Consider the following 24341-nt stretch of genomic DNA (forward strand, 5'->3'; position numbering starts at 1 on the left):
TTTTGTGTTTGTTTTTATGTTAAATATGTTGCCTTTGCCTTATATCATGTGTTATTTTTCTATTTTCTCTTGTTCATGAACTACTCGTGAAGCACTTTGTGCTATAGAAATAAAATTGATAGCTGATATTATGAAGTGGCTGTTTGGTTTCTCCAGGTCTGAGCTCTCGTCGCTGTACTGCACAGCTACACTGGGTTGTTGACTTTGCGGCCGGTGTGCTGGAGAAGCCTCTCCTGAGTTTCTGTGATTCCCAGGACCTCCCTGCTGTGGGGTCACAGCCGTCACGTTACGCCGTATTGAGTCATACTGATGCTGCGTGTGTTTTATTGTGGTGCAGCTCCTTTGCCTTCAGGCGTTGGTGGTATAGTGGTTAGCATAGCTGCCTTCCAAGCAGTTGACCCGGGTTCGATTCCCGGCCAACGCAGCCTCCCTTTTACGACCGCTGAGACAGATTCTGTTCTGTTTCTTTTGGTCGGGGTTCAGCGGCTTCCGGCACTCATGTAACAAAATAATCTTTTTAAAACTGCTTAAAACTATTCTCTGACACCCAGTGCGAAGCTGCCGCTCCCGTCCGCAGGAGGGCGCTGCTAGCAGAGACTGATACTTTGAAAGAATCCCTGCCAGACAGGAAAATGAACTGTCGACCTGATTCTCTAATTTTATGTAATTATTTTTTATATTGTCATCTCTTTGGCACAAACTGCACCCTCCTTCTGTTTTTCATAATGTTCTTTAATGTCGTCACAAAGAGCGGAAGTGACTGTGGGCGCCCCGGAAGTAGTTCTCGCTGTTTTCTTGCGGTCCAGAGTGGCGGCGCTGGTTTCTACCCCCCGACCGTTCTCTCCGGGATTTCCCCCCCGACCTGCGCTTTGTTGCCGGGCTGCCAGGCTTGACCGGGCAGCTGTGTCTCACCCTCCGGGCGGCTTCACACTCCCCGGCCGATAGCCGGGACTGCTCCTCGACATGGCGGCTGGAGGCGGCGCGGCTCCTCCGCATGTTGGTGATTTTGAAGAGGACGCTTCTCAGCTGCTCTTTCCTAAAGGTGAGTACCTGCAGCGCGCGCACGCACTCTCGAACGCGTGGGTGCACGCGGGTACACAGACCGAGCTGCTGTCTGTGGGTTCGGCTGAAGGTTCAAAGCCTCTCTGAGCATGCGTGCTGAGTGATTGACAGGTGTTGACCTCCCCCTCAGAGTTCGAGAACGCGGAGACGCTGCTGAACTCGGAGGTCCACATGTTGCTGGAGCACAGGAAGCAGCAGAACGAGAGCGCCGAGGACGAGCAGGAGCTGTCCGAGGTCTTCATGAAGACCCTCAACTACACGGCCCGTTTCAGCCGCTTCAAGAACCGCGAGACCATCACGGCCGTGCGCAGGTACGCCCCCGCCCCGGCTCCTGCCCAGGTCCGAGGCGATCCGGTTCTGACCCCTGTCATCTTTCTGTCTTCAGCCTCCTGCTGCAGAAGAAGCTCCACAAGTTCGAGCTCGCCAGTTTGGCCAACCTGTGTCCAGAAGCCGCAGAGGAGGCCAAAGCCCTGATCCCCAGGTAAGTCCGATCCACGTCACAGCAGGACCTTCACAATAAAAGCCTCTGTGACAGCTGCAGTGTTGAGGTACAGGAGCTGCCCCACAGTTCATAACTAGCTGAGTTAAACACATAGGCAGGTTCAATTCAGTTCAGTTTTATTTATACAGCACCAAATCACAGCAGCAGTCACCTGAAGACACTTTATATTGTCAGGTCGACCCTACAATAATAGAAACAGCGAAAAACTCAACAATCATATGACCCCCTATGAGCAGCACTTTGGTGACAGTGGGAAGGAAAAACTCCCTTTTAACAGGAAGAAACCTCCAGCAGAACCAGGCTCAGGGAGGGGCGGGGCCATCTGCTGTGATTGGTTGGGGTGAGAGAAGGAAGACAGGATAAAGACATGCTGTGGAAGAGAGACAGAGGTTAATAACAGATATGATTCAATGCAGAGAGGTCTGTTAATACATAGTGAGTGAGAAAGGTGACTGGAAAGGAAAAACTCAATGCATCATGGGAATCCCCCGGCAGCCTACATCTATTGCAGCATAACTAAGCTACGTTCACACTGCAGGCGAAAGCGCATCAAATCCGACTTTTTTAACCCTTTGCAACCCGTATCATGGTAACGACAGTGTGAACAACACAGATCCTATATTTTCATATCCGATTACTTTTGAATGTGGTACTGAATCCGATACCTACAGTGGATGCAAAAGTATTCGGCCCCCTTGAACTTTCCCACATTTTGTCACATTACAGCCACAAACATGAATCAATGTTATTGGACTTCCACGTGAAAGACCAACACAAAGTGGTGAACACGTGAGAAGTGGAACGAAAATCAGACATGATTCCAAACATTTGTTACAAATAACTGAAAAGTGGAATTCCAATAACATTGATTCATGTTTGTGGCTGTAATGTGACAAAATGTGGGAAAGTTCAAGGGGCCCAATAGTCAAAGGAGCTTGCAAAGAAAAGCATCTGGACTTCTTTAAGTTACTTGAAGACGTTTCACCTTCATCCGAGAAGCTTCTTCAGTTCTAAGGTCAAATGGTGGAGAGTCCCAGATATAAACCTGGTGGGAGTTTCCCCCCACAGAGTTTTGAGATCCCTTCCCAGACGCCTTAACGCCCACTCACATCCTGGGCCATCTGACCTCAGGAAATCACATGATAAGGTGGGGCCAGGTTTCACAATGAACTCACCTGAAACTCTGGCTGATTGGGACCCACACCCAGTTTCACACCTTGGCTCAGGCGATTAGAGGATCATCAGGGGGTCCTTTTGTCCCTCTGTGGGGGGAAACTCCCACCAGGTTTAAATCTGGGACTCTCCACCATTTGACCTTAGAACTGAAGAAGCCTCTCGGATGAAGGTGAAACGTCTTCAAGCAACTTAAAGAAGTCCAGACGCTTTTCTTTCCAAGCTCCTTTGGCTATGATGACCTGGATGACTGAGAACCTTCACAGACAAGGGGCCCAATACTTTTCAAAGCCACTGTATCTGGTGTTTCAGAAAGCGACTGCTGTTTGAATCCTGTCGCATTAAATCCGTCTTTTACTTCACTGACACAAGACAGACCACAGATCGTAGAATTAATCAATGGCAGGACTTCTTTGAGCAGTTTTGTAGGAATGGGGTCTAAAAGACACGTTGATGGTTTGGAGGAAGTAATTATTGAAGATAACTCAGAAAGATCGATTGGAGAAAAAGAGTCTAACTTAACATCAATGGTACTAAGAGTAGCTGTAGATAATATTACATCTGTGGGATGATTATTGGTAATTTTTTCTCTAATGATAAAAATTTTATTTGTGAAGAAGTTCATGAAGTCCTCACTAGTTAACGTTAAAGGGATGGTTGGCTCAAAAGAGCTCTGACTTTTTGTCAGCCTGGCTACAGTGCTGAAGAGAAACCTGGGGTTGTTCTTATTTTCTTCAATCAGTGATGAGTAGTAAGCTGTTCTGGCTTTGTGGAGGGCTTTCTTATAAAGCAACAAACTATTTCTCCAGGCTAAATGATGATCCTCTAAATTTGTGACACGCCATTTCCTCTCCAGATTACGAGTCATCTGCTTTAGGGTACGTGTTTGAGAATTATACCACGGAGTCAGGTACACAGCTGCAGAGATTCAGTTTCCTGTCCAGAGCTGGTTCAGTTCTGCAGATACTTCAGAGCAGAACCGGCAGCAGGAGGCAGTGATCTGTGACGATGCTGTGTTTCCATGACGACACCTGTCTGTGTGGTTGTTCGGTTGCTGTGTCAATAAAGTTTTCTGTGTTTTCAGCTTGGAGGGTCGCTTCGAGGACGAGGAGCTGCAGCAGATCCTCGATGACATCCAGACCAAGAGAAGCTTCCAGTACTGAGACCTCAGCCCCCACACACACAGCCCCGCCCCCCTACAGCCCCGCCCCCGGACTAATGTGGTCAATCTGCTGTCCTGATAAAACTTTTTCTTACCCGTTGTTTTCACGTGTTTCTTGCACATGCTCAGTTCAGCTTGATTGAAGGGTTGTGTGCAGCGTCTGAACTGTTGCTGATGATGTTTTTGTTGTTGTTTTGGGGTTTTTTTAAATAAAGGTTTGATTGAACCAGTTGCTCAGTCATGTGACTTTTTCATTTGTACCATAAAATTACAAGTAAATAACCGTCTGGCACCATAACACACACACACACACACACTGCAGAAAACAGATGATTTCAGCAGCATTTAAACCACAACCAATCACAGAGCAGCACTCAGAACAGGAGAAATATGCGCAGGATTATAAGCTCCTCCCAACAACAGGAAGAGCACGTGGAAGCAGTTCCTCAGAGCGCTTCACACCGAAAACGCCGCAGAGCCAGCCAGCATCAGACATTCAGGCAGTACACCGCTGCAGCGTCCGAGTCCTCCAGAGCTTCAGGAAGGACGCCGCCTGGTGTGCTCGCCATCCTCACCGTGTTCCTACCAAACAGGGTCCTCTCCAAGTCTATCAGCTGCCTCCAGAAACCAGCGTTGGGTCGAATAAATGGTCGCTGCTCCAGAACAAGTTCGTGAGCTCGACGGAGGCTGAGACCCTGAGACCTGAAGCACAGAGACCAGAACCACATCACAGACCAGAACCACGTCAGAGACCAGAACCACATCACAGACCAGAACCACGTCACAGACCAGAACCACGTCAGAGACCAGAACCACATCACAGACCAGAACCTGACTGTCACAGTGAGATAAAGCACTGTGGCTACCTCATGAGGTAGGCCATGACCAGCGCAGAGGACCGGCTTCTGCCGGCGCTGCAGTGGACCAGAGTCGCCCCCGTTTGGTTCTGGTTGATCCGTTCAGTTACCAGGTCGAAGTACTCTCTGAGGGGGGCGTGAGGCTGGTCCTGGACGGGGACGTGGAGCACCTGCAGACCATCCAGTTGCGGGTAGGAAATGTCCTCGAGCCCACTGGCGTTGACGATGAGAGTGACATTTCTGCTGGTCAACACGCTGGTGTTCAGAGCCGAGTCCAGATCAGTGAGGAAGAGGCCGGCAGAGACCCGAGAGACCCGCATGATCCGCTGCAGGAGGACACATCACAAACTGAGGTTAACAGAACAAAGACTCAAACAAAGAGCAGGAGCTCGCCACTTCCTGTCAAATTCTCTTCAGTGAGGCGAGCAGCGGTTCAGCCAACCACACAGAACCATAGACAGTTAGCGGGCTCTGACCAGACTGGAGACAGAACCAGTATTATTACTTCCAGGCTGGACGACTGTTAAATCCAGAATTCAAAATCCTGCTCCTCACATACAAGGTCTTAAATAATCAGGCCCCATCTGATCTTAATGACCTTGTAGTACCATATCACCCTATTAGAGCACTTTCTTCCTGTTAAAAGGGAGTTTTTCCTTCCCACTGTCGCCAAAGTGCTGCTCATAGGGGGTCAAATGATTGTTGGGTTTTTCTCTGCATCTATTGTTGTGGGGTCGACCCTGTTGTTGTGATTTGGCGCTATATAAATAAAGTTGAATTGAATCAGCATATTAAAATGCATAGCTGGTATTTTTATGCATCACTGTTTTTCACTATTGTAAACAAACAAGAGCAAAGCGTTTCGTCAGAAGTGGATTCGAAGCCACGCCTCCAGGTGAGACCGCACACAGGTGGGCTGACAGCAGCTCGTCCTTCATACACAGTGATAGTGATGATGATGATGAGTGTTCAGCGTGTGGATGTATTAACAAACTCCAAACCCGAGTCTTCCGGTTGGTATTGATACGATTCATCATGATCCCCCAGATTATTGGGAGCGGGCTGAGCTGAAACATGCCGGGACGTGTCCGGGTGTCACGGGATAATGAGTCAGCGAAGCTTTAAATAGACTCGGTTTCGTTTCCGCTCTCAGACCGACAGCAGAGACAGGTAAGGTACATTCTGACACTTTCACTCACCTGCCAGGTAGATAAGGAGCCAGCCCTCTGTTTACAGCTGAATGAGCGTAGAACAGACAGGCCGAGGTCTGGAAACACGAACTAACCTCGCCGTGCGCTCTCAGAGGAGCCGGAGCGGCTTCAACCAGACTCTATTCAAAATTCATTCACTTTAGGGCCTTCCGTTTCTGCGTTTCCCTGTTTTTCTGTTTCAAGAGAAAAGCTATTTCCCATAAGAGAGGACCCTAAGAACACATTATAAAAGTAAGTAAAATTGTATCACAGAGTGCTTCACAACAACATAACAGCGCATAAAAGCTAAAAAATAAGAGCTTTTAGTTGTTTCTTAAAAGACAGACGAGGAAACGTTAAAGTTGGCCTGATTATTTGGAAGAATCTCCCTGAAAAACGATGACCGCTGCCTTCGTGAGGTCAGGGCCGAAAACGAGAGCGGCTCCTCCCCGTGAGTCTCAAACGCCTCCCGGTGAGCCCGCGTCCACCGGAACACCGGGCGCCGTGTTTCTACACAAATCTGAACGGAGTCTGGTGACAGGAGTGTACGTGCTTGGGGACGTGGTCGGGCGATCACGTGGTTTGTTTCGGCTGTTTGAACCGGATGTGTGGCGAAACATCTGACTCTTCAAAATAAAAGCCTCGGTCGAGTCTGTCAAGTTAAAAATCTGTTATTACCCGTTTGATGGTGATTATTTCGATTCGTGATTTTATTTCATCTGATCATGTTTATTGCTTCCTGGATTCAGACTCTTCTGCAGTTTCTCCTTTGGCCCCCTTTCGGATCAAGACCCAACAACAATGCGGAACCACAACACCAAGCAGACTTCCACTGGCACGGCTCAGAAACCAGTCCTCCCTCAGGTCAGATACCACCCCTCCATCCAGACTCCAGAAGGCATCACTGGAACCAGAACCTCCAGTAAAACCAGACCCGGTGCTGCGCGCCCCCTTCAGACTGGGACTGACTCCCGGGCAGATCCAGGAAACAGCGGCGCCCAAAAAGCTGCCTCGGCTGCGAGACCTCCTCCTGAAGGACAGAAACGGGCACAGAAACCTGTGAAGGAGGCGGTTGCTGCTGATCCAGATCCTCCCCAGAAACCTTCCCCAGCAGCCCCTCCCAGACCCGAGCAGGTGCCCCTGGATGTGGGTGTCCATCTGGACCGGTGTGTGGTGGAGGAGGTGGAAGTCTTGACCCGCGGACAGAGAAACAACCCAGACTGGTTCGCTTGGAGGAAGAACCGGATCACGGCCTCGGTGGCACACAGCATCGCTCGCTCCGGCTTTGTTAACGGCAAGAGTAAAACTCCGCCCACCTCGTACCTGGCTGCTGTCACAGGTAGGCCACACCTTCTACCACCTGGTACCCTGACTCCATATAAATCTTTTAGCAGCTTCACCAGGACGTCTGCTGCTGTGAGTTGTTATTGTAACACGTGCAGGAGCTCAGCCAGTAACTGGTTACCTGACTGTGTCGACAGGTGAGGGGCGCAGAGTCCAGACCAGAGCCATGAGCTGGGGGGTCCACATGGAGGCTGAGGTCATCCGCAGGTACCAGGTGTGTTTCAGCATCTTTGTAACACTCAGCCATCCTCACAAACACGGCCAGCAGGATGTATGAGAGCTCTGAGTTTAACAAGTCAAAGAAGCTCAGTGTCAACGACGCCTGAGATAAAATACAAATAAATGAGTAATTATTTTGGTAATGGTCAACAGTAAACAGAGAAAATAGTTTTAAATCAGTGACGTGAAAGAGAGAATAAAATAATAAGAAAACCAGAATCAGTGAAAAATATCAGAAAATGCACAAAATATGTGAGAAAACCGCAACACGAGGAGGAGGTCCTTCACTACTGATGATGTCACTGATTACATCACCCCACAGAGGCTGAAGTCCTCGGCGTTGGGCCGGCAGGTCTGCGTTCAGGACTGCGGCTTGTTCGTCGACCCCCGGAGGCCCTGGTTGGCTGCCAGTCCCGACGGCATCGTGACGGACAGACGAAGCGGCCAATGGCTGCTCTGCCTGGAGGTGAAGTGTCCCTACAAGCACAGACACAGGCGGGTGGAGGACGCCTGCAGGGAGGACCCCGCCTTCTGTCTGCAGCTGCATGAGGAGGCCACACGGGAGCAGGGCGGGGTAGCAACCACACATCAGTCTGCTCCTCTCTGATTCTTCCTCTCTGATTCCTCCTCTTCCTCCTCTCTGATTCCTCCTCTTCCTCCTCTCTGATTCCTCCTCCGATTCCTCCTCCTCTTCTTCCTCCTCCTCTCTGATTCCTCCTCTTCCTCCTCCTCTTCCTCTCTGATTCCTCCTCTTCCTCCTCCTCTCCAATTCCTCCTCTGATTCCTCCTCCTCTGATTCCTCCTCCTCTTCCTCCTCCTCTCTGATTCCTCCTCCTCTTCCTCCTCCTCCTCTTCCTCCTCCTCTCTGATTCCTCCTCTTCCTCCTCCTCTTCCTCTCTGATTCCTCCTCTTCCTACTCCTCTTCCTCTCTGATTCCTCCTCCTCTTCCTCCTCCTCCTCTTCCTCCTCCTCTTCTTCCTCCTCCTCTCTGATTCCTCCTCTTCCTCCGCCTCTTCCTCTCTGATTCCTCCTCCTCTTCCTCCTCCTCCTCCTCTCTGATTCCTCCTCCTCTTCCTCCTCCTCCTCCTCCTCTTCCTCCTCCTCTCTGATTCCTCCTCCTCTTCCTCCTCCTCTCTGATTCTTCCTCCTCTTCCTCCTCCTCTTCCTCTCTGATTCCTCCTCCTCTTCCTCCTCCTCCTCCTCCTCTTCCTCCTCCTCTCTGATTCCTCCTCCTCTTCCTCCTCCTCCTCCTCCTCCTCTTCCTCCTCCTCTCTGATTCCTCCTCCTCTTCCTCCTCCTCTCTGATTCCTCCTCTTCCTCCGCCTCTTCCTCTCTGATTCCTCCTCCTCTTCCTCCTCCTCCTCCTCTTCCTCCTCCTCTTCCTCTCTGATTCCTCCTCCTCTTCCTCCTCCTCTTCCTCTCTGATTCCTCCTCTTCCTCCTCCTCTTCCTCTCTGATTCCTCCTCCTCTTCCTCCTCCTCCTCCTCTTCCTCCTCCTCTCTGATTCCTCCTCCTCTTCCTCCTCCTCTTCCTCTCTGATTCCTCCTCCTCTTCCTCCTCCTCTTCCTCTCTGATTCCTCCTCTTCCTCCTCCTCCTCCTCTCTGATTCCTCCTCCAATTCTTCTTCTCTGATTTCGTGTCCTCCTTTTCCTCCGTCTCTTCCTCCTCCTCCTCCTCTCTGATTTCGTGTCCTCCTCCTCCTCTTCCTCTCTGATTCAGTGTCCTCCTCTTCCTCCTCTCTGATTCCGCCCCTTCCTCTTCCTCTTCCTCCTCTCTGATTCCTCCTCCTCTCTGATTCCTCCTCCTCTCTGATTCCTCCTCCGCCTCTTCCTCTCTGATTTCGTGTCCTCCTCCTCTCTTCTTCCTCCTCCTCTTCCTCTTCCTCCGTCTCTTCCTCTTCCTCTCTGATTTCGTGTCCTCTTCCTCTCTGATTCCTCCTCTTCCTCCTCCTCCAGGTTCCAGTGTACCGCCTGAAGACCTCCCACAGCTACTACACTCAGATCCAGTGTCAGCTGGCGGTGACGGGGCTGCGGGAGGCCGAGCTCGTGGTCTTCACCCTGAAGGAAACGGCTGTGGTCCCGGTGACCTTTGACCCCAAGCTGTGGGAGGAGACTGTGTCCAAACTGGAGGTGTTTTACAGGGACGCTGTGCTGCCTCACGTCAGGCAGAAGATGCAGCAGCGTGCAGCAGCCGCTGGGACGCCGGAGCCGTAGAGGTCCAGGGCGAGCCCGACGTCCCGGGGCCAGTCGGGCTACCAAAACCTATCTCTGCCCGTCGGGCTGTCGTAGAAAAATATATGTCAATGCTTTTGCATCCTTTCTGAAATGTAGCTGGGTAATTATGTCATTGGCATCGAGCTGCTGTCAATATGTGACATATTGAAATAGTTTGAATTTGCGCTTGTTTTTTGCTTTCACTTTGCAATCGCGCGAACTGTGTATAGAGAGCGACAGCACTGATTGGTGAGTGATGATAATTTGCACCAATTCCTCTGACATCGTCTCATCAATCGTTAGCTTACTATGCAAACATGACAAGTGAAATCTCCCGCAGCTTAAACATGTGAGAGGTTGATCGCGCAGAGAATCGCTGAGCGTTATGTGAGTGCGTGTGTAAAAGCAGCAGGATATATATTTTAGTTCTGCTGAGCCAAATAAGACAGGTCAGGGTGAAGACGTGACAGCCAAAGAAAAGCTTACCACAAAACGGAAAAGTTATGACAAATCAGACTATAAGGCAAAAAGAAAGTGCAGCTTTATGGTTTCATGGACAAAAGAATTTCTGTGGCTCAATATGACGAGCTAAATAACCAGGGCTGCACATAAGTGGTCCGCAGGTGCGCATTCGCTGTCAAAATAAAAAACGCCACAACATAAGAAGTTGCAACGCGTGTTTGCGTACATAAGATGTTCTGGAGGAGGACAGACGTTTGTTTAGACTCTTAAAGATGTCGATCTGTTTGAAAGGTTGGTTACTTGCATAACACCGGTTCTCTGAACACCGAGTGAGACATCACCAAACTGCCCGACCTGCGAGGGCAGGGCATCCCCGTGTCCTTTGAAGTGATTGGACGGCCTCGCACAGACCAATCACAGGGAACGCAGGTGGTGGAGCTTCCGTGATTGGTCACACCAGAGGGCACTTCCCACACATAATGGACTCACTTTGCAGAGAACGGGGGTTACACAAATGACCAAATTCTTTGTTGAATTTATTAGAAATGCTTTATTTTCTTTTTATTACCAATAAAAAATGGAACTGAGGCAGTTGTGTGTTGTCTATCAGCACTCCCACGGCCAGAAACAAAAAGCAAACAACTCTGGGGACAAATAAAAACAAAGGTTTCACTGCGACAACAAGAAGAAGGTCTCATGATCTGTTACAAAGTTTATTACTGGACAACCTCCAGCTGAGACAGCGCTCGCCGCTCGCAGCCACAGGCAGGGCGTGAACATAAGGAACAAACATCCACTCGGTTTAACCCTCTGCAGGCATGCCACACCTGTCAGATAAGCCCCGCCCCTCAACTAAAAACTCATTCACAGACGTCCCTCTGTGTTCTGCAGGATGGGAGGCGTGGTCTGTAGCTCCCAGGATCCTCCTACTGTCCGATCTGCAGCTCCTGCAGCTCCTTCAGCAGCTGCTCCTCCTTCTGGATCTTCTCCACCTGCAGAGGAAAGGTTAAGCTCAGCGTTAGCGCCGCTGTGCTCACAGCACCCACAGCGTGATCACAGTTCCTCCAGGCACCACCCAGGGCCCGCCGATGACTGCGGCGCCCGGCGTTTGCCCCTCACGAGCCCATATTAGTTTGTGGGACATGAGGCAGAAACAAAAACATCACCTGGTTCTTCTGCAGGACCTTCCCCGACGCCTGCTGCTCCTTCAGCTCCTCGATGGCCTTCAGTTTCTGAAACACACAAACGTCACTGCCTGACCAATCAGAGCACCACACACCACTGACCCCGCCCCCAGATCCACCTGACTGACGTTCACAGAAATAAACCACCCTTCACCTTCTTCAAGTTCTTGATCTTCTTTTCCACCTCTGGGTCACCGATGCTTGCTTCTGATTGGCTGTTAGTGACAGCGGCGGGGTCAGTGGGAGGTTCTGGTTCTGGTTTCGTCTCCTGTTGAAATAATCAGATCAGTGTTCACACGGCTGCCTCGAGCACAACGTAGCAGAACCTGGAATAACAGGAATGCTGGCGGCGTGAGATCCAGGTGAGAGAAACAAAGATGCTGCACCTGAAACTTCAAACTGAAGCCAGGCTGAAAGGATCAGTCAGGCTTCTCCTGCTTTTAGCTCAGCAGATCAATATCAGCAGATCACATGATCACACGTCAGCTGACGATGAAGAAACCTCTCAGCTTCTTCATCATCATCCTCTGTGATGGTGACACATGAATTTAACCCTTTAAGACCGACCATAGAACCAAGTCCACCAGAGCTTATATTATATGTTTACATGCTGTGGAGCCATTTTTGGGAGCATTTCAAGTTGCTATACATCAATACAACCATTACAGCCTAAATTTTAATAATATGTCTGCATTAAGTGCATAGTAATTACATAAATTGCAAAAAAGTGCAATAAACTACAAAAAAATGTAAAATCGTTTTTGTTTTTTTAACATATATTTCTAGTTAGAGAAATTTAAGAGGCTTATCCCTCAAAACTGTAAATACAAAAAAGTTGCACAAAATAGTTTCCCACCACAGGAAATTTATTTTGAGTGTCTTCATAGTTTTATTTTTGAAATACACCAATTTTTATACACTGCAGGAAAAACGAAAATAAATATTATAATGCAAATTTGCAAAAAAGCAGCATATGCATCAAAATAAACTATTTCCAGCAGTGCAATATGAGTCCTAAGCATCCCAGAAACCACACAGAAAGTCATAAAGTCAAACATAACTTTTAAAAACACCAGTATAGGCTCATGAGGCCCTGATGATAAAAAACTACATTTCTGCAAAATGACGTCACTTCTGGTTTCGGGCAGGTCATGGCGGACATGCTAAAGTTCGCGCTGATGGACGTAGGAAGTGTTACAAACAGCTGATCGGATCGGCAAAGCGTGTTTCTGGAATATTATGTTTTTGTTGCTGCAAGTGCTTTTTATGCAGTTTTTGCAAAACTATATGTGGAAGGAAACTGTGACCGAGGACAAGCTGATGGCATAAGATGTAAGTACAACTCCTCCGGTTTCATATGCAAAAAAAATTTTTGCGCTAACTCACGTGGTTGCAGAGCTACCGGGATTTAAAAATAGTTACGCAAAACGGAGCGTGCTGCTGTGACCGGCTTTAAAGGGTTAATCAGGTCTCATCAGACGCTGAATATCAGATATTTTAAACAAGTGTTTCACAGTAAAAGCCAAACTTTAGAGTGCTTTTAATTTGAAAATGTCACAGGATGTGTAGTGTTTGTGTAAACCGCTGATGTAGGAAGAGAGCAGGTGATCCGTTGCTTCTCCAGCGGCGCCGGTGTGACGGCGTTCGCCTGGATTTCAGCACCTGTACACGTGTCACTCTCGAGTCTCACCTGCTTCGCCGCCTTCTTCGCTTCTCGCTTCCTCTGGTTCTTCAGAGCAGACTTAGAGAGACTCCTCTCTCCCGACGCTCCGGGACGAAGGTCCTGAGGCGGCTCGTCCTCGTGCTGACAGGAAGAGACGGGTGAGGTTACCATAACGACGACTCCTGCATAAATAGACCAGAGAGCCGTCGTCATCTTACCAGTTTGGAGCTGGGCGTGGCGGGCAGGTGTCTCAGTGCAGGAGGCCGGTACGCCTGTGTGGGCGGGGCCTGTGTGGACCCCAGCTGGCTGGGCGCCGCCTGGTACTTGATTGGTCGCTCGGGGAAGCTGCCGTCGGGGAGCGACTGCCAGCGCACCTCCCACAGCTCCGAGCCGGCCGCCACGTCCCATTTCTGAAGCACGGCGCCGGCGTAGTGCCAGATCTTATAACCGTTACTGACCCGCAGCCGAGGAGAGCAGGTCGCCGTGACGATATGCTCGCCATCGGGACACCAGGAGAAATGAGTGGCGTCCGGCGCCTGAGGTTTGGACACCTTGGACGAGACGGGTGAGACTAGTGAAGCCAAACACGATGGCGATGGCGTTTAAAGACAAACCGATGGACGAGACGGCGTTTGATGAAATCACTGATTCTTCAGCTCACTGAGGGCTGCGTTTGGGAAATCGATTTGATTCATTGAATCCTGAATGATATTTACAGATAAATTTTATCAGAAACGTCAGAATCTCAGGTTGAAGCTGAAACGATTAAAGTGAAACGTGGAAACGTGGAGCGTCCACAGACGGCGCTGAGAGTCGACCGCTCACAGATCCTGAAGCTGCAGGTTTCGTCACTCTGACCCAAACTGAGCAGCAGAAGATCAAACTTTACGTTTGATCAACAAGCTCATGAACTCTGACCCTGGCTCCTGCACAGCTCTCTCTCTCTGAGACCAGTTCACCATCAAATCTGTTTATCAGCCAGCAGCTGCTGCTGTGCTCAGCGCTGTCGCCTCTGACAGCAAAGCCTCGTCTCTGCTGCTCAAACTGAACGAATGGAAACTTTTACTGCTCAGCTGTGTCTGTAATCAAACCTCTGTGACTCTGCTTCAGCATCAGGTCACGTTCACATTTGATTCATGGTTTGCTCCAGTTTCTGATCGACTGCAGAACATTTTTAAGGTTCTCTGCTATAAAAAGGCAGAACAGGAAAAGCTGCTTCATGTTTCTGTTTGAGCCTCTGAGGTTTCGAGGGCTCTTTAAACAGCATCTAAATGATCAGAATGATATTATTTCTGACAGTCTGATCAGAAATGAGCTGAACTGAATCAGTGATGATACGAGCTGTAAATAAGAGCATCGCTTTGACGTGTGATAACAGAAACACACGAAACAATGAAACTGTGATGATACAGTTACAATAAAAAAGCTTCAGTAACAGTTAGGGCTGCTCAATTAATCGAATTTAAATCTGGATTACGATCTGTTCTTTCAACGATCATTAAACATGACCGAGCCGATTATTAGCCCCTCCCTCGTGCTTCACTCTCGCGCTGCTCCGTGTGGCGAATCGAGCGCACCTCTCTGCATTTCGAACACGCGTCACAACAATTAAGAGCAGCGGTCTCCAACCTTTTTTGCGCCACAGACCGGTTTATGCCCGACAATATTTTCACGGACCGGTTTATGCCCGACAATATTTTCACGGACCGGCCTTTAAGGTGTCGCGGATAAATACAACAAAATAAAACTAGTACCGGTACCGAAAAAAGATTTATTCATAACACACGTGAAAAGACCCAGGAAAACCGAGTAAACGATAAAAACGAGAACAAAATAACGCTGAAAACCGATAAAAACCCTGAAAACTATACATTTCACACCTGAGCCTCAACTCTCGCGGCCCGGTACCAAACCACTCACGGACCGGTACCGGTCCGAGGCCCGGGGGTTGGGGACCGCTGATTAAGAGGACCCGAGGGAAGCTCGGAAAGCTCAGCAGAAGTTATTTTGAGAGGAGAGTGATGCTGTTGGTTGAAAAGAGGTAAAAAACTTGAGTGGTGTGGAAACATTATGGGTTCAGTCAGACGTGGATCAAGTAGACACAGTGTGTAAACTTTGCTACAGTGTCGTAGCTGCACCACAGAGCAACACTGCAAACTTCACTAAACATGTTTACATTTATCTTTTATATTGCAAACATTTGCACTGTTATCAGTATTTGCACTATTTTATATTATTGTTTGTCATTATTCAACATTGTTATTGTTAAATATCGTCAAATAATCGTGATGATCATTTTCGCCATAATCGAGCAGCTGTAGTAACAGTCAAATCAGACTGAACACCATCCACAACCACAGGTGGAGCAGTTTGATCTCTTTTACATGTTTGGTTTGAGGCTCCACCATCGGGGCGGGGTCAGACCTGTGGCCTGGTGTCCCTCAGGGCTCCGCCCCCATGACTCATGTGTGGGCCGACAGCGTGTTGCTGATTTATTCTTAAAAAGAGTGAAGAATGAAACTCACGCTGGGCGTGTGCTTCAGCACTAACCACGTGGCGCTGTGACAGGAAGTGAAACACCGCTGAAGGTGCATTTACCTGTTGCTTTTCGACCCACCCCCACCCTCCCCCCGCAGGTGTTTTCCCCTCACCTGTTTGTAGTTCTTCACATCCCAGACCTCCATCTGACCTCGCAGGTTACCGAAGCCGGCCAGGATCAGGATGTGGCCCTGAGGGCTACAGACAGGAAGACAGACAGCAGGTTAAGGTTTCACATCAGCCTGATTTCTCCTTAAAAGCGACCAATCAGGTGCAGCCTCTCACAGGAAGCATCCCATCCTACTGACTACACTGGGTCAGGAGGAGCCAACGTTTCCTGCTGCGGTGATACGACGCTTCTCCATCACGTACCAACCTCCTCCTGAAGACGCCGTATGGCTGAGCCACCGTCACGGCGACATCACTAACACGCCGTCGAGCACAGGCGGATTCTCACCTGTAGTACGCTGAGTTTCGCGGTCCGGTCCCAAAGTCGTAGACGGCGTCACATTTGAGGTTGAAGACGGTGGCTTTGGCCGGCATGAAGCCATACACCACGCAGAACTCGGCAGAGCTTGGACTCCACGCCACGTCGTAGATTGGGCCGTTCTTCGCTGTTTAAAGCGATAAAGAAAAGTCGTTACACAAACATTTCCTGTCGCCATATTTTACCCCTCAGGTGACCAACGCTGGCGCCGCAGCGAGAAGCTAAACTGGGAAGTAAAAGGAGGATTTACACAGCTGGACCAGCGCCGTCTCTCCGTTAACGCCGAGGTAATGCAGCGTCTGCTCTCCATAGTACGACGCGCCAGTTTTATCGACTTCAGTGCTCGCCGTCACCAGCACGGCCGAGGCTGCGGGAGAGACAGGCGGGTTAGCGTCAGCGCTCACAGGGTCACGGTTTAGCCGTCGGGACTCGGGACGCCTACCTTTCCTGTTCCACTGCATCGTCACTCGGTCAGCCTTGAAGAAGCTCTTGTTGGCGAGCGCAGCAGTCGGCCCTCCAAACGCCGGGTACTGATACAGGCGGACGAACGAAGGAGCTCCTTTGCTGCCCGGGACGTAGACGGCGACCTGACGGGGACAGACGGCGGGTGGGACCACGCTCAGGTAAATGAACTGTGCTGCCGGACGCTCCGCTCACCTTGCTGGGCTGACCTCCAGGCGACAGCGCGAAGTCGGACACCTTCTGCATGTGGAGCTTGTTGGCGATGGAGTCTGGGGGAAACGATGGCGCAGACATCAGCTGCTGGTTGCACAGCAACAGAGGCTACCGCCGCACGCGTCCTTACCAAAGTCGTTGTCCTCGTAGAAGTGCAGCTCGTTGTTGACGATCCTCACGCAGATCTTCTCGTCTTCAGACCAGCTGGGACACCTGCAGACCGCCACAGACATCAACACTGACAGGCAACAACCAATCAGACGATCGATCGGTCGGTCAGGGAGCGTCAGGACTCACCACGACTCCACCTTCTTCTGATAGAGGGCTTTGATGAGTCGTCCGCTGCGCAGCTCCCACAGCTGGAGGTTGGCTTCCCCCTGAGGACTGTCCTGAGTCTCTGCAGCGTCACAGAGTCAACTTTATTTAAACAGCACCGAACACACCGAAACACAGCAGGCCACACCCCCACACAAACTAACGCCACGTGCTGCTGACACCTGCAAGAGTCAGTGTGGGTTTAGCCCACACAGGAAATGTCTCTTTCCACCAGACTCCATTCACAAAAACAGTCATTTAACCTCAGAAAGTCTTTACCTGTCAATTTTTCTTACATAAAAAAGTAAAAACAGCTGCACCAGGTGTGCAGACCCCCTCACCTGTAAACCTACAGAACTCACTTTCTTTGGATAAAAGTAAACATGCTGCAGGAGAGAGGCTCCGTGCAGACACGGGCACACCTGCCTGCACACCTGCCTGCACACCTGCCTGCACAGGGGAACAAAAAGGAGTATCTGCGTAACCGTTCTAGTGTCACCGTCTCTGCGACTGAGCGTGAGCTCAGAGTGCAGAGGAGAGTCTGAGAAATGTTGATGTCACATGACATCAGTCTACCTGTCTGGATGTACGAGGACTCGTGACCTCATGTGAACTTGTTTCATCTCTAATCTACGGACGTGAAACTTCTTCTCTTACTCGTGTACAGTTGCCAGGTAACCAGGATGTTGTTGAGTGGAGAAAACTCCAGCAGGGCTGTCTTCGGGAGGTCAAAGGTCGACACCACAGCGCCATCTGAGGGGTTCACGATGGAGACACTGATGTACAGGCAGACAGAGGGTTAGAGGTCAGAGGTCAGACAGGGTGCAAGACAGTTGTTACTCACAGGGATGGAGAAGCTCCTACTTTTGTCCGTTACACCAACCAAAGAGGGTCCCGTCTCCGCTGAAGGTCACACATCTGCTGGGCCGGCAGTCCCTGCCACACACACACGCACGCACACACACGCACGCACACACACGCACGCACACGCACGCACACGCACACACACGCACGCACACACACGCACGCACACACACGCACACACACGCACGCACACACACACACGCACACACACGCACGCACACACACGCACACACACACACGCACACACACGCACGCACACACACGCACGCACACACACGCACGCACACACACGCACGCACACACACGCACGCACACGCACGCACACACACACACACGCACGCACACACACGCACGCACACACACGCACGCACACGCACGCACGCACACACACGCACGCACACACACGCACGCACACGCACACACACGCACGCACACACACGCACGCACACACACACACGCACACACACGCACGCACACACACGCACGCACACGCACGCACACGCACGCACACACACGCACGCACGCACACGCACGCACACACACGCACGCACACACACGCACACACACACACGCACACGCGCACACGCACACACACGCACACACACACACGCACACGCGCACACTGTAAACAAACAAACTGTGTCCGTGTGTCGGTGACGGGGTGCGTAGGGGGCGGGGTTACCTCTGGAAAGCTGCATGTGGCTCACAGTGGGGGGGGCCTCGGAGCAGAGACGTGCCATCGGATCCTCGCACTGAAACACAAACACACCAAAAGTATGCGGACGGCTCACTGACGCGTCTGTGACTCCTGAGCGCTGACTCAGCGCTGCGAGGGAAGGCCTCGCCGTCATCGATGCTCGCTAACTGTTCATTCCTACAACGTTTATCTTTAAGATCTCAAATGTAAAACTGATTTTCATCGGAGCTTTTATTTTATTTAACTGTCACTTTGATGTAAACATTTTATTTCTTTATGCTCGCTGTATTGCAGTCATACTGTTATGAGTCAACGTGTCTTCGTGTTTACAGAGAATCTGTGAGACTGACATTAAATTATTCTGGCGCCCTGTTACTGTGAACAGATCCGATTAAAGCGGCTCGCTCCTTCAGCGGTGAGATGCTGTTGAAAACAGATGCTTTACATCAGGGGTAGTGATGTGACGTTCTGTATCGAGGCTTCGAAGCGTGTGTCGAGTAATTGAGGGGGCGTTTCCGCGAAGCGCGTATCGAGGCTTGCTTCATTTATGGGAGGAGCTGAAAATGATGACGTCCGAAGCCTCGCTGCCCGGCTGTACCACGTGACTGGTTCATGAAGCGGTTCGAACTTTGCCGCGAGATATGACAGCGATACAAACCCCTCAGACTTCATTCAAAAAATGTGGGTGTTTGATGGAGAGCTGTGTTAGTGAGAGTTAGAGACAGTTTGGAGGTTTATGAGAGTGAGGAGAGAAAGTCAGGAGAGAATGGAGCCAGCTAAGAAGAGGAGGATGTCCTCCCCTGTGTGGGAACATTTTGATTTTATTCCTCCCAACAAGGTATGTAAATTTCTACAGAAGATGTATTTTCATAATACTGATGGTGCAATATAATTTATGTTAAGCTGTCTGTACTTTTGTACAAGGTGAAGTGTTTGCTGTGTGCCAGGGAGCTGGGATATCACAACAACACCTCATCCATGTTTAGGCACTACAGAGCTTTGCATGAGAATAAGGGGAACACCGATTGTGGAGCAAGACCAGGTGAGCCATCAAATGCCATGATAATACAGCATGCTGTAATGTTACTAAATGATATAACAATATTATACAACTGTAATAAGTTACGTGTGTGATATTTATATTTGTGCTTTGTTTTTATTGTCTTTCCTCAGCAGAGCAATCTCAAATAGATGAAGACCTGGTTACCATGGTGATTGAGGACTCCCAGCCATTTAGCATTGTGGAGGACAAAGGATTTAAAAGATTTGTTAAATCATTAAATCCTAGCTATGTTCTCCCCACTAAAAAGGTCATAAAAGCAGTGAAAATTTAGCTTTTACAGAATAAAATGTGAACAGGACTGAGGCTCAGTGTGTAGCTGTCCACACCTCAACGTTACAAAAGCACAACCACTGTCCACACCCCAACCTCACCTCACAGTAAATGATCATTTCCATTTTAAGCATTTCCAAATAATCATTTTCCACACTGCCAGTATAAATATACACAGTATACTGCCATCACTACAATATAGATGTTTTACACACTCCTTTTGTTGTTGACATTTACAGGCTGTGTGCAAAAGGCCACACTCTTCAAATTCATGCCAACTAATATTTTTACGTCCAGTAGGTGTCCTACTAGAGCAAATGAAGCTTCAAGACGCTTTGTGCTGGGGTGAACCAATTGGATGAAAAGCTTCAGTGCTTCATGAAGCTTCATCTGCCCATCACTAATCAGGGGTGTCCAACTCCAGGCCTCGGGGGCGTGTCCTGCAGGTTTTAGATGTGTCAGCTGATTAAAATGGCTAAATGACGTCCCTGCCATGTGTTGAGGTTCTCCAGAGGCTGGTAACGAACCAATCATGTGACTCAGGTGTGCTGACCCGGGGTGAGATCTAAAACCTGCCAACACCGGCCCTCGAGGCCTAGAGTTGGACACACCTGCTTTACAATTTGACCAAAGGGGCTGCGAACATTGGTCTCAGATATCAACACAGTTGGGAATAAACCGAAGAGTAAAAGAGGCCCTGAAAGAGCTCCGTTTAAAAAAAACCCTTAATATAACGTAATCCCGATTAAACCAAAACAGTGTCGCGTGAGTTTACAGCAAACGCGGCGTTTGAAGCGCACAGCATCGCCTCGCACATCGGCTCCAACACAGACCCTGACGTAGCTGCTGCTCTGCTGTTGTTAAGCTCTTTGTACCCGAAACCTCACTGACGTGAAACAGAAAACCGCGTGGTAAAATTCAACCAGCTCAGTCTTATTAACGGAAACACACACGGGCGTTATATTAGAGCCGAATCCACCCAAAGACTCCACCGATTTAAAAACATACAACACTTTCATTGCGAGCGCACGTGACTTTGTTATATTCGCACAAATTAATATTTTATCCGATTCCTCACCGGGTTTGGCGGCCTGCTGGCTCTACCTAACGCGGAGGCTTACGCTGGTCGTGGCGGGTGTGTGACTTTGTGTCGTTGTCCGTGCGTTTTAAAAAGACAGACATTTTTATATAAATCAAAATAAACAAAAATGTACCCACCTGCCAGCAACGGGACGGGGGGCGCCATGTTTATTGTGCCGGAAGAAGAAAACAGCACCCCGGAAATGCGTCAGACACCGAGAGGTGGGTCTATCAGCGCCACGTCAGCAGACAGTCAGCGACACGTCGTTAAACACTGAAAAGAAGACGCTTACTTTATCATTTATTAACATTTAATTAACGATTCTCTGATAATCGCGAGCTTATAAGATCAGCCACGTTCAACAATTATCATTAAATATCATTTCTTTCTGATTTGAGGTCAAAGTTGCATCAAAAATGTCGGAAACTGACTAAAAGGGATTCCGCTTTTGCTTTCAAAATAAAAGGCATCTGGAAGGAAGGGTAGGAAAAATGAAGGACCTCAGTCGAAAGGTTTTATTTAAATCAGCTTTATAAAAACAACAGTTTAAACAGTAACACTGAAATGGCAGGTGGTGAGGGGGGTAGACGCGTCTCTAACAGCACCATCATCAACCACGTCCTCTTGAACGGCGACTACAGCTGGCTTTAATTTTGAAAGGGCCTGCAGGAAATCATGTTTGCGCAGTAAGGCGCTTTCCATGGAGTGTGGGCGTGACCAGCACGAAAGGGGGCGGGGCATCAGGTTTTTGAGTACGTCGACAAACAAGAGTCGGTCCCAGTGCGTGAAACAGCGGAGCGACGAGCGCGAGGACGAAACGACGACAAACAAACAAACAAACAAACAAACAACAGCGACGACGAGATGGTGGCCAAACAGAGGATCCGCATGGCGAACGAGAAACACAGCAAGAACATCACGCAGAGAGGAAACGTGGCCAAGACCACGGTGAGTAAAACGTCATCGTCAGGGCGAAGAGCGCGAGCCGAAACTGATCGATAAAGGATCAGAAACCGGTCGATCGCGTGAGGATCCGTCGTCAGGTCCAGTCAGGCCGACTTCAGGAGCACTTCAGCTCCCCTACAGACAGGCTGCAACAGATGGGTTTCAAAACAGGAAAGGTCAAAGGTCAAAGATGATTGTTTTAAAGGTGGGCCGATTTAAAAGCGTCTCTCCAGGAGAGTAAAGCGCAGGTATTGATCACAGGTGATCGAGTGTAGAGCTAATGTGACCCAGAAGTCTGAGAATTCCAGAGAAACGGGCTGTCCGTGAAGGCAGCGCACTTGGAGCTGGGCCCAGCAGGCCTGGGAGAAAGGTGGGGTACGCCTGGGAGAAAGGTGGGGTACACCTGGGAGAGAGGTGGGGTACACCTGGGAGAGAGGTGGGGTACACCTGGGAGAGAGGTGGGGTACACCTGGACAGGTCTCAGGTCGGGTTTTAGTCACAATCAGAGTCTAAAACCTTCCTGCAGCGAGGCGACGTGATAACTGCTGCTCCACCCGATCAACAATAAACACAGATCGGGATGAGCGTGATGGGCTGATCAATACATGTGTGTGTTTCAGAGGAGCCTCACTGATGACAAAGGCGTGGGGCCGTGGCTGCTCGCCCTCTTCATCTTCGTCGTCTGTGGATCAGGTGAGTCCTCCTCCGTCTGCTTCACGCTGACGCTCGTTCATTGTTATAAATGTGTCTTTGATTTTCTGGTTTATGAAAGCTTTAAATAACTGTTGACTAAAGAGCTGGAAATGGGCGGGGCCTGTCCCTGTGATGTCATGGCACGCCGTGCTGCTGTGACCTTTAATTGATGACGAGCACCTGGTGCTTCAGGCGTGTTTGATCAGGGTGATCTGAGCACGCTCAGACGTGATCACAGAGGTCGTGTCAGGTTATCTTTAATGGAAACTATTTTTAAAATATATATTTAAAATAATATAAAATCAAAGGTGGAAAAATGCTTTAAAAAGTGCTGAAAATGTCATAAATATTTAAATAAAGTGAATATTTTAACTTTAGGGCTAAAATTTAGCCCTAAAGGGGAAGACAAAATAAGTACTAAAAATAAGTTGAGTTAAAAATGCAATAAAATGTAAACAAATCCTGTAAATATCAAAATGAAGAATTACATTGAAGTGAAGTCATTTTACACTCGAGTGGTGTGAATGAAATCATCAGTGACGCTGTCGTCTGTCCCACAGCCATCTTCCAGATCATCCAGAGCATCAGGATGGGCATGTAGAGTGACGTCATCGACGGGGGCGGGGCCACGGAGGCGCGGCGGACGCCAGCACCATCAGAACACCGTGTTGCCGCGCCAACCCGACCAAAACATTCCTGAACTCTGACCGCCGTCGCCTGAGCAGACCAACCCCCTGCCCCCCTCTCAAACAAGCCCCGCCCCCTGACACCAGCCTGTTATCTGTTGATTTAACCTGTCGCCACCCGCTGTCCTTCTCACAGTGTTCATGTTTCACTCTGTGCCTTTCTGTGTTTACCTGAGCTTTGGCTCCGCCCCCTGCGGGGCCAGCTGCAGACCAAAGCGATGGTGGCGTCTGGACATGAAGGTCTTTTGAATCAGAAGGTAGTGAGGAGCTCGCAGGTGAGCCTGCACCGTGTGCAGCTGCACCTGAACATTCCCGATCACTCAATAAAGTTCACTTTGAATACGGAGCGCCGTGTGTGTGTCGTGTCTAAGCCCCGCCTTTCCTCGCTGTCGGCGCGATCAGTCATCAGGCCTGAGACGGCGACTCCGTCAGAGGCAGACCTCTGTATCTGTGAGTGTAATCTGATTACACTCACTGTGCCCCAGTGATTACATCACAGCGATCAGTCGGCGGTCACTGGTGGGTGTGACGGTGTCACAGTCGCAAAGATGATGAAATTATTTTCAGACTGAAGCGAGCGTGTTTACAGTGTAATCAGATTACATTTAACCTCACAGGTGGAGAGTCGCTGAGTGATGTCACAGATTTCTGTTAGGATTCACCGTCAGCTGTTCCTCTGAAGTCTGCGATGATGTCATGAACTGACTGATCAGCTGATCAGTGTTGAAGCTGCTTCCTGGATCAAGGCCTGTGCTGACCTCTGACCTCTTACTGTGACCAATCAGGTCTGAGCAGCTTTGGCTAAGTTGGTTCGTCCTCCAGGGGGCGCTGCAGGGTTAGGGTAACGGTCACTGTAGGACCAGGAGTAAAGGGATCAATAACAATTTAAAATTCTTAATTTACAGTTTGATGATTCTCACACACAACCCGGTGAAGGGGGAGGAGACATGCTGCTTCCAAATAGAGCGCCAGAGGGAGCGTACGCCCAGGGCGCCA

The 24341-nt window shown here is 49.6% G+C and overlaps 5 protein-coding genes and 1 non-coding gene across 9 annotated transcripts; 4 read left to right on the plus strand and 2 right to left on the minus strand.

Annotated features, from left to right (window-relative positions):
* The first annotated feature begins 352 nt into the window (after positions 1-352).
* Positions 353-424, plus strand: trnag-ucc (transfer RNA glycine (anticodon UCC)). The gene has a single exon. It is a non-coding gene; the product is annotated as a tRNA-Gly (tRNA).
* Positions 425-749: 325 nt separating this feature from the next.
* polr2d (RNA polymerase II subunit D) lies at positions 750-4129 on the plus strand. Of its 2 annotated transcripts, none has more exons than XM_087851348.1 (4): positions 750-1042; positions 1174-1373; positions 1448-1543; positions 3822-4129. In XM_087851348.1, the coding sequence occupies exons 1-4, from the start codon at positions 995-997 to the stop codon at positions 3898-3900; spliced, it is 423 nt and encodes a 140-aa protein (XP_087707474.1). In that variant the 5' UTR covers positions 750-994; the 3' UTR covers positions 3901-4129. The 2 variants fall into 2 exon arrangements, with proteins under 2 accessions (XP_087707474.1, XP_087707473.1); XM_087851347.1 differs by having other exon boundaries at positions 751-1042; positions 1193-1373.
* A 73-nt stretch (positions 4130-4202) lies between these two features.
* Positions 4203-6067, minus strand: LOC102791403 (dual specificity protein phosphatase 14). 2 transcript variants are annotated; one of them, XM_087851346.1, is made up of 3 exons: positions 5956-6067; positions 4766-5082; positions 4204-4601 (listed from the first exon to the last, which is right to left on the minus strand). In XM_087851346.1, exons 2-3 carry the CDS (start codon positions 5074-5076, stop codon positions 4388-4390), a joined length of 525 nt encoding a protein of 174 aa, XP_087707472.1. In that variant the 5' UTR covers positions 5077-5082; positions 5956-6067; the 3' UTR covers positions 4204-4387. The 2 variants fall into 2 exon arrangements, with proteins under 2 accessions (XP_006809721.2, XP_087707472.1); XM_006809658.3 differs by lacking the exon at positions 5956-6067 and having other exon boundaries at positions 4203-4601; positions 4766-5283.
* On the plus strand, positions 5605-9900 carry LOC102791681 (uncharacterized). 2 transcript variants are annotated; one of them, XM_087851345.1, is made up of 6 exons: positions 5605-5651; positions 5804-5926; positions 6696-7285; positions 7428-7504; positions 7832-8083; positions 9465-9900. In XM_087851345.1, exons 3-6 carry the CDS (start codon positions 6748-6750, stop codon positions 9720-9722), a joined length of 1125 nt encoding a protein of 374 aa, XP_087707471.1. In that variant the 5' UTR covers positions 5605-5651; positions 5804-5926; positions 6696-6747; the 3' UTR covers positions 9723-9900. The 2 variants fall into 2 exon arrangements, with proteins under 2 accessions (XP_087707471.1, XP_087707470.1); XM_087851344.1 differs by having other exon boundaries at positions 5633-5926.
* Positions 9901-10878: 978 nt separating this feature from the next.
* eif2a (eukaryotic translation initiation factor 2A) lies at positions 10879-21268 on the minus strand. Its single transcript, XM_087851342.1, has 16 exons — positions 21159-21268; positions 18593-18662; positions 17911-17982; positions 17704-17822; positions 17029-17128; positions 16862-16944; positions 16714-16787; positions 16499-16643; positions 16307-16423; positions 16027-16183; positions 15683-15767; positions 13250-13582; positions 13059-13172; positions 11523-11636; positions 11351-11416; positions 10879-11176 (listed from the first exon to the last, which is right to left on the minus strand). Exons 1-16 carry the CDS (start codon positions 21184-21186, stop codon positions 11111-11113), a joined length of 1743 nt encoding a protein of 580 aa, XP_087707468.1. The 5' UTR covers positions 21187-21268; the 3' UTR covers positions 10879-11110.
* Positions 21269-21755: 487 nt separating this feature from the next.
* On the plus strand, positions 21756-23691 carry serp1 (stress-associated endoplasmic reticulum protein 1). Its single transcript, XM_006809660.3, has 3 exons — positions 21756-21969; positions 22587-22659; positions 23220-23691. Exons 1-3 carry the CDS (start codon positions 21886-21888, stop codon positions 23258-23260), a joined length of 198 nt encoding a protein of 65 aa, XP_006809723.1. The 5' UTR covers positions 21756-21885; the 3' UTR covers positions 23261-23691.
* The last annotated feature ends 650 nt before the right edge of the window (positions 23692-24341 follow it).

The sequence above is a fragment of the Neolamprologus brichardi genome, chromosome 14 (assembly GCF_056152115.1).
Source record: "Neolamprologus brichardi isolate AB-2024 chromosome 14, ASM5615211v1, whole genome shotgun sequence".
In the NCBI taxonomy this organism is placed as follows: Eukaryota; Metazoa; Chordata; class Actinopteri; order Cichliformes; family Cichlidae; genus Neolamprologus; species Neolamprologus brichardi.

Bases quoted from the DNA above. Each gene is read 5' to 3' on its own strand.
- polr2d (XM_087851347.1), top strand. From the start codon at position 964: ATGGCGGCTGGAGGCGGCGCGGCTCCTCCGCATGTTGGTGATTTTGAA. The intron at 1,374-1,447 runs GTACGCCCCCGC...TTCTGTCTTCAG, and splicing joins ACCATCACGGCCGTGCGCAG to CCTCCTGCTGCAGAAGAAGC. The intron at 1,544-3,821 runs GTAAGTCCGATC...CTGTGTTTTCAG, and splicing joins GCCAAAGCCCTGATCCCCAG to CTTGGAGGGTCGCTTCGAGG.
- LOC102791403 (XM_006809658.3), bottom strand. From the start codon at position 5,076: ATGCGGGTCTCTCGGGTCTCTGCCGGCCTCTTCCTCACTGATCTGGAC. The intron at 4,602-4,765 runs GTAGCCACAGTG...TCTGTGCTTCAG, and splicing joins GTCATGGCCTACCTCATGAG to GTCTCAGGGTCTCAGCCTCC.
- LOC102791681 (XM_087851345.1), top strand. From the start codon at position 6,748: ATGCGGAACCACAACACCAAGCAGACTTCCACTGGCACGGCTCAGAAA. The intron at 7,286-7,427 runs GTAGGCCACACC...CTGTGTCGACAG, and splicing joins GTACCTGGCTGCTGTCACAG to GTGAGGGGCGCAGAGTCCAG. The intron at 7,505-7,831 runs GTGTGTTTCAGC...ATCACCCCACAG, and splicing joins AGGTCATCCGCAGGTACCAG to AGGCTGAAGTCCTCGGCGTT.
- eif2a (XM_087851342.1), bottom strand. From the start codon at position 21,186: ATGGCGCCCCCCGTCCCGTTGCTGGCAG. The intron at 16,788-16,861 runs GTAAGGACGCGT...CGTTTCCCCCAG, and splicing joins CTACGAGGACAACGACTTTG to ACTCCATCGCCAACAAGCTC. The intron at 13,583-15,682 runs GTGAGGGGAAAA...GTCTCGTCCAAG, and splicing joins ATGTGAAGAACTACAAACAG to GTGTCCAAACCTCAGGCGCC.
- serp1 (XM_006809660.3), top strand. From the start codon at position 21,886: ATGGTGGCCAAACAGAGGATCCGCATGGCGAACGAGAAACACAGCAAG. The intron at 21,970-22,586 runs GTGAGTAAAACG...TGTGTGTTTCAG, and splicing joins GAAACGTGGCCAAGACCACG to AGGAGCCTCACTGATGACAA. The intron at 22,660-23,219 runs GTGAGTCCTCCT...TCTGTCCCACAG, and splicing joins CTTCGTCGTCTGTGGATCAG to CCATCTTCCAGATCATCCAG.